Source organism: Pteronotus mesoamericanus, unplaced genomic scaffold (genome assembly GCF_021234165.1).
Source record: "Pteronotus mesoamericanus isolate MK-2021 breed Mesoamerican mustached bat unplaced genomic scaffold, CSHL_Meso_final contig_164, whole genome shotgun sequence".
NCBI lineage: Eukaryota > Metazoa > Chordata > Mammalia > Chiroptera > Mormoopidae > Pteronotus > Pteronotus mesoamericanus.
Genome location: NW_026555065.1, coordinates 399,530 through 407,409, shown reverse-complemented (window position 1 = coordinate 407,409; position 7,880 = coordinate 399,530). Strand labels below are relative to the sequence as shown.

Here is a 7,880-nt window from a genome sequence, read left to right as displayed (position 1 = left end):
GTACACTCGTGGAAGAGGAAGCTCAGAGTGGCAAGGTGATGTGACTGTACAATTTCAGAATCAAACCCAGGGCATCCACCATTCTTGCCTTCACTTCAAGTTATAACCTCCCACCTTTCAGCTTGTCACAGAAAGGAGCTGTATTGTTAGAGGCCTGCTTGGCTTGGACAGTTTTCCTCCTGGTTTCTCATAGACAAGAAGAGCAGAGCTCAGGGCTTGGGCACTGTCCCTGGGACTCTCTGAGGCCTAAGTTTCCCCTGTGCTCCAGCTGCAAGTCGAGATCTGCACCCCAAGACAGCAGCAGGACTCAGTCCTCAGGACGGTACAGAAGTCCTTGCCAGCTGCTGAGGCAGTGCCCCAGGGAATGTGACCTTGGGCCGGCAGTGGCCATTTGACCAGTTCTACTCCAAGTGTGGTCCCCGTGAAACCAGAGGGCAACCGAGTCTGGGGCTTGTGCTGCCTGTCACCGCTCAGCCAAAAAACAGAGACAGGAATTGGATTACAATTGTGCTTTTATTATTATTTTAAAATTTTATTTATTTCTTTTTAGAGATAGGGGAAAGAGGGGAGAAAGGGAGAGAAACATTAGTGTGAGAGGCACATTATCAGTTGCCTCTCACATGCCTCCTACTGGGGACCTGGCCAGGGACCCTGACTGGGAATTGAACTAGTGAACTTTTGGTTCACAGGCTGGCACTCAGTCCACTGAGCCACACCAGCCAGGGCCTAATTGTGCTTTTATTAACATCAGAGGCCAGCATTCTGAGAAGGTGACAGGCAAAAACCTTAACATCCAACTTCCTTTGAGCTTTCAGAAGCAAGTTTATATAGGGGAATGTGGGAATTTGGGAGGGGGAAATTCCTAAGGTCTTGCAATTCACTAGCTGATTTTAAGTTGCTCAAACTGTTTGGTCTTGCTTAATTTTCTTGTCTCAGTTTCCCCATTCCACTTGCCCAGGAATTTTCCTAGCTTCTTACTATCCTGTCTTACCTGGACCCCTGCTGGCTCAGGAACTATTGTTACCTGTTCATATGAAGACAAGAACAGGAAGTGCTTACTGAGAATTTGAGAGTAAACATTTAGAAACTTTTATAGCAAATTGACATAATTTCTTGACGTCATTCAAGAAGCATTTTGTTTTTTACTAATTCATTTTTATTGCATTTTATGAAAAGTTAAGAGTAAGTTAAAAAAAAAAAAAAACACAACAAGCACCCACACCCTGGTCCTTCTTCATAGATGCCTTAAGAAGCATTGCTCCTGACACCCTTTCCCAGCTTGCACTGGGCTTGGGATGCTCCCCCAAGGGCTGTGGGCATGTGAAGTTCTCCTTTGGGCAGGAGGGGGCGACAGAGACATAGGTAATCTGTCCTTCCCCAAGCAAGGCCAGCTTCTCTAAGCAGTCTCTGTTTGACTCTTCTGGCTGCTGGGACACTAGAGCAAGGCAGACTTTCTTCTTCCTGTTTCGCCTCAGCTGAGAGCAAATTCACCAGGGAGAACATCCAGGAGGATCGTCCACATAGAGAGGACAGAAAAGTGAGGCTCTCTGCCAGGGACCTTTTTCCCAAGTAAGTATGGTTTTGTGGCTTGGGCTATATAGCACAAGGCTTTGAATCAGGCTATCTGGGTTTGAATCCCGGCTACTCCTTAGTTGCTGTGAGGCCTTGGAACCTCTGGGAAAGCCGTTTCCTCTAGTGTAAAGGAACCATTTTAATGCTACCTATCCCAAGGGCTCTTGGGGAATTAAGTGCATATTAAATCATTGTTGGAATATTGATAACTTAAGTTTATTTCAGGTATGTAGTTTATAAGGTTATCCTTTAACCTATTATCAAATTTTCTTAACTTATGAAATAAAAAGTATGTTACCACATGCCGTTATGCCATCTTCCTTTAAAAAAAAATCGTTTCTCCTCCCCTTGGTTCATTTATTTTAAGCTTTCACCTCGTTTTAACTTTAAGCTAACTTTATCACTAGTCATTTGATACAAAAAGGTTCCTAAAAGTCTTCCCTAATATTAGGTTCCCTGATATTATTTAAACCTCAAATGGGATGCAAGAGAGCAAGGCCAGTATTACTGTTTACTCACGAGATAATAAACTAATATAGGTTAAATACCTAGATTTAGGCCACAGAAGTAGTTACCTAAATCTTTCTGATTCTAAATGATTTGCTAAGATTATCATCTATGCCTCTTAAAGTCAAGAATGTGTAGTGGGTGAGAAGCTACTATTAATACACTAAAAGGAGATATTTAAATATGAAAAGTTACCACATTCTAAAAAGTTGAAAATGCGGTAAGGGACAGGAACTCTTGCAAATACTGTAATTTTTCAGAAATGCGGACTGGTCCTGACAAGATGTATAAAGATAGGGCCTAAGCACTCAGAAGAAGGGCTTTAGAGCAAACCCAAACTAGTAAAAGCACCGCACTCACTGACTGGCAGATTCCACAGGAAACAGTTGTCTCCCACGTGTCTTTCAGGAAAGCACAGGGCACGAGGAATAAAGGAAGCCGAGGGAAGGGTTGGGGAAAAGGTAAAAACAGCACATAGGGCTTCCCTGGTAGAGCGAGGGAGCGCGAAAACTGGGGCGGCATGGAGGGAACTCTGGGGGCTCCTGGCGGGCAACGAGGTCTGAGAAAAGACCTAGAAGCAGCATGGGGAAGGCGCTGGTCAGGGGAGCGGGCTACCCGCGGGCTCCACCCTGTGCAACTCCCCAATGTTATTGCTCCTCTAACTCGAGTGAGGGTGATGTGGAAGAGAAAAGAGAGGAGGAGGAGGCGCTAGAGTAACAACTACTGGGCAGCGGTTGGAGTCGGAGATTCGTGGGTCGTCTTGGGGCGGAGGGCCGCACCTGCAAGCCCTCCGAGCTGCCGTAGCCCCGCCCCTCTACGCGTGGCGCCCATGACGCTTGGCGCGCGGACCTCTCTCCTTACAGAGGTCGCTCTGGTCTGAACGGTCGCCCCGTGCTGCGCGTGCGTAGTCGGGAGGGGAAGTGAGGCGGTTTCCTCGGCGCCTTTTCCGGCGGCGGCGGCGGCAGAGCTGGGAGGAGGAGGTGGCGGCCGGGAGCCCGCGCTCGGGGCGGCGGCTAGAGGTAACCTCCCGGGCCGAGCTGGAATGGCGGGCCACCTCGTCCGCCGCTCCCCTCTGGAGCCCTGGCAGTAACTCTTTTCCCTCCCTCTGTCTTTGCAGGCAGCGCACCGAGTTCCCGCGAGGATCAATGACCTGACAAGCCGCCGGAGCTTCGCTGCTTCTCTGGTGGCTTAGATCGGTGGTGAGCTCGGTGCTCGGGAACCGGCAGGCGGACCGGAGGGTTGTAGTCTTCCGCGGCGTTGAAAGGAAAAGGCTGAGGAGCGGGAACCGCAGCGGCGCTCGCGCGGCGCTTGCGGGGGGAAGGGCAGTTCCGGGCCGGGCCGCGCCTCAGCAGGGCGGCGGCTCCCGGCGCAGTCTCAGGACCCCGGCGGCAGCGGCGACTGGAGGAACCAAGTTGTGCGGTCGGTGATGCCCGAGTGAGCAGCGGGCCTTGGCCTCTGCCCCGAGGAGGCAACTCCCACGCAGGCCGCACGGGCGCCCTCGCGGCTGGGAGGCTTCGTTTCGGTTTCGCGGCGGCGGCGACGTTGTTGGCTGAGGGGACCCGGGACACCTGAATGCCCCCGGCCCCGGCTCTTCCGACGCGATGGGGAAGGTGCTATCAAAGATCTTCGGAAACAAGGAAATGCGGATCCTCATGTTGGGCCTGGACGCGGCCGGCAAGACAACAATCCTGTACAAGTTGAAGCTGGGCCAGTCGGTGACCACCATCCCCACCGTGGGTTTCAACGTGGAGACGGTGACTTACAAAAATGTCAAGTTCAACGTGTGGGATGTGGGGGGCCAGGACAAGATCCGGCCGCTCTGGCGGCATTACTACACCGGGACCCAGGGTCTGATCTTCGTTGTGGACTGCGCCGACCGCGACCGCATCGACGAGGCCCGCCAGGAGCTGCACCGCATTATCAATGACCGGGAGATGAGGGACGCCATAATCCTCATCTTCGCCAACAAGCAGGACCTGCCTGATGCCATGAAACCCCACGAGATCCAGGAGAAACTGGGCCTGACCCGGATTCGGGACAGGAACTGGTATGTGCAGCCCTCCTGTGCCACCTCAGGGGACGGACTCTATGAGGGGCTCACATGGTTAACCTCTAACTACAAATCCTAATGAGCATTCTCCACCCATCCCCCGGAAGGAGCGAAATCAAAAACCCATTCATAGGATTATCGCCACCATCACCTCTTTCAATTGCCCCTCTCTCTTTTGAATTTGAACTCTGAAGTTACTGTTCTACAGTTTGGGAGGGTTAGGTGGTTCTTTTTCGTTTTTGTTTTTTTTTTCTTTTTTCTTTTTTTTTGCTTTGCGTTAGAATGCTCTGATCTGACATTTGACATGACACAAAGTGCTAGATGCTTTTGTTAACTTCCAGCAAATGGGATGGGGAAAATATAGCAGTTCTTGGTAAAGTCCTCTATAATAATGGTATGATTTTTTATTTCAAGAACCTTTTTTTCCCCAATGTATGCTTTTTTCCTTTTTGCCCAGTTTCCTTATCACTTGCTGTAGATGGCTTATTTTGCATCCATGCAGACTGTGTTGCAAGTCTGTTTCATCTAGTAAACTGAGAATTATTGCTTAATCAAACTGCCGTTTGTCTTTTATATTTAAGGCCTTTTCCCCCTCCCTTATGAGTTGTAACTTTCACTTAGTAATTTCAAATGTGACCTTTTACATCTAAGACCAGTATAGTAAACTTAGCCCTCAGTGGCAAATAATGAGTAATATCATTGTAATATGTTCCAGTTGCACATCAGTATGTTAAAAAGGTAATATAAGAAGTTCTTTGAAATGCCAGCTATTAAGTTCTGAAACATACATCATGCATGAGTAGGGATAAATCTCAAGTTCCCCATTACATAGCTAACTTACACTGCATAAAAATATGAAATTATAACTTGTCAAGAACAGATTTTTTTTCACTGCAAAGTTTGCAACTTTGCTGTGTTTTGCCTTTTTTAACTATAAAAAGACTTTTCAAAAAATGGAGCAATAATGGTATATCTGCACACAGTTAAAGTATTTGTAGATATTTTAAGTGATTTTTGGGCAAAACTGGAATATATACTTTTACCATGTTTCAGATGTCTAAGATCAATAGTTTTAAAATTACTAGGATGTTTACTTTATTCATTAATAAAGCATTTACCAATTCAAATTGTATGCACCTTTTACCTAGTTGGAAAAATATACATTCCTGTTTTTACATTACAGCAACTGATTGAAGATAAGTCTTTTTTATAGATGAGTGATCCACACCTCCATTAATAAGAACACTGGAAAAGATGTTTTATAAAAGAAGATATTTAGTACTGTTTGATTGTAGGATTAACTCATCCAAATAGTCAGATATCCTGTTGGTTCAGTTATACACTATCTCCTTTAAGGAAGGAAATGTGATGAATGAGTGACGTGTAGACTGGAGGAATGACAATTAAAGGGAAAGTAGAATGAAGAGAAAGAACCTACAGATGACAATGAATGTAAACTTAACTTTTCTTCAAGGGTAAGCAGTATGCTCACTTGGTGATACCTAGATCCTAACAACATTACTTGTTCAGCTGGTTAGGACCAGTAGATTATTGAGACCACTATGGTAATACTTTGAACCAAATATTAATGCCTGATACAGAATTGTGAAGCAGCATGTGGTTCTTATATAGCCTTAAGGATTAAGATTAGAGATCCTCAAGGAATTAATGTTAGGGAATTTCAGAAATGTAGACTGCAAAGGCAGTATATAGGAAAAGATGTGGGTTTTATGAGGGTGTTTGAAAACTAAAGTTGAACGGGATATCATGGTATATAGTTGGACAGTATTGGTCCTTCGTGCTTTGGCCATATTGTATAATGGAGCTTTTACCAAAGATGTATGAGAAGCAAAGGCTATAAAAAATTATTAAAATTAAAACTCTTGACAAACATTTTACTTAAAGCAGATGAGCAAAGGTGCTATGCTGCAGGCTCCTGATAGTGTGGAAGGATTTTTGAATTAAAAATGCAACAAAAGTATAAAATTCTTAATTTCACTTTAGTAGAAATATTTCTAGAAATGAAGCTGGCAAATGCATCTAAGAACGTTTTAGTTGCTTTTAAGATTCCCAAGGCTCCACCATAAATTTAATTCTTAGCATTTCAAATTATTACGTTAAGGTACATATATTGGTAATACAAATATCAATGCTATAATAACATCCTGAAACAAGACAAGCACAAAGGTATAAATGCCTAAACTGGAGGAAACTTGAAACCCTCGTCTTAATTCTAAACGTAGTATTTCTAACTTATGAGAGTTAGAGTGATAGGCAACCATTTTTTGTGTCTTAAAATAACTGGGGGCATAGTTAAAATTTTATACATCAAGTGATTGCTGTTGAATGTTGCAGGTGAGATGTGGTTATTTTTAGTTTATTTGAAATGTTTAATAAGGGGGTGGGAAGGGGGGACATTTGAAATTTGGAAAATCCTACACCTTTTGGTAAAAAATTGTAATTTTCATTTATACTTTTTTTTTTAAGCATATAAAAGGCTGATAATTGATGTAGTTAAATTGAACCATAACTATTGCAGATCATGGGGCAGGAAATTATAGCCTGCAGAGAAAGTTCTAAGAATTTAAAAAATGAGATCCTGAAGTTTTTGTTTAATTGCATCAATTTCTGTATTTATGTGAATTTATAAACTGCAGTACATTTTGAATGAGGTTAATCATGTCTAATATAAGTAAATGAGTCTGTAGACTGCCCCAAACTAAAAAGTATAGTACCTGGAATTGTGTTCTTAATGGTTGTAGTGTTGGTAAAGCACTAATATGCAGAAAATAAAGGAATTACACAGTGCAGTTTCTCACGTTATGTTGCTCCTTTGAACTAGATAAAGTGGGACACGTGGTGTGTTGGGCCATGTTATTCTCCAGGGACATATGGTATAAAGTGACTTAATGTGGGAGTCACCTAACTTTTAAGAACAAAAAGAGAATTTGGTTCTTAAAATGCCAGCTCTATAAGGAGGTTTTGCCCTGGTTTAGTTCCACCAAATTTACCTGCTTTTATGATAATTTAGGACACAAAAACAGTTGAAAATAAAGTTCTATAGCAGTTTTTAGGTTTTTTTTAAATCACAACCTTAGCATATTTAGGAGTACAGAATTGTGCCTATAAAGAATTGGCCTGACAAGTCATCTTAACCCATAACAACTGACTTGGATTTTAAAGTTGGGCTGTGTTGCTTGTCTGATAAGAAAGGCAGAAGTGTAGCCATTTAGAAAGAAAACAGTAGATGAAGAATAACTTGTATAAAAGGGTTCTTAAAACATTTCCTTTGCTGTAAGCATTTCCCTCGTGTATTAGCACTTACTGTAGTTTGATTTTAGAATGTCTTACTGTGCTCTCTAGTGTGATTTAAACCCCCATATTAATGTTATTAACATATTTAGTATTGTGATTTACTAGTGGCTATCAAGTATGAATTTATCAGTGATAGCAGTAGAAACTATTTTACTGTTCAGTAGGTTATATTTTAGTATAACTTTAGAAATACAGTAGCCATAATCTGAATGGTGATGGCACTTAGTACATTTCCTCAACACTTTGCCAAGTATGTGTCAGTGATGGTAAGGCAAATCTTGTCTTTTTATAGGTAAAAACTGTAAAACCACATATAGCAATTAAAAATAACTTTTAAGCCTGACTAATTACTGAGAATAACATATTTGGAGTATAACATTCAATAGAAACAACTTTTTGCTTTATTTTGAATGGTAAAGACAAAGTGTGAAAGATT

At 43.0% G+C, this 7,880-nt stretch overlaps 1 protein-coding gene across 2 annotated transcripts; it reads left to right on the top strand.

Annotated features, from left to right (window-relative positions):
- The first annotated feature begins 1,406 nt into the window (after positions 1-1,406).
- On the top strand, positions 1,407-7,090 carry ARF6 (ADP ribosylation factor 6). Of its 2 annotated transcripts, none has more exons than XM_054565216.1 (2): positions 1,407-1,569; positions 3,197-7,090. In XM_054565216.1, the coding sequence occupies exon 2, from the start codon at positions 3,681-3,683 to the stop codon at positions 4,206-4,208; it is 528 nt and encodes a 175-aa protein (XP_054421191.1). In that variant the 5' UTR covers positions 1,407-1,569; positions 3,197-3,680; the 3' UTR covers positions 4,209-7,090. The 2 variants fall into 2 exon arrangements, with proteins under 2 accessions (XP_054421191.1, XP_054421190.1); XM_054565215.1 differs by lacking the exon at positions 1,407-1,569 and adding an exon at positions 2,977-3,098.
- Positions 7,091-7,880: the final 790 nt, after the last annotated feature.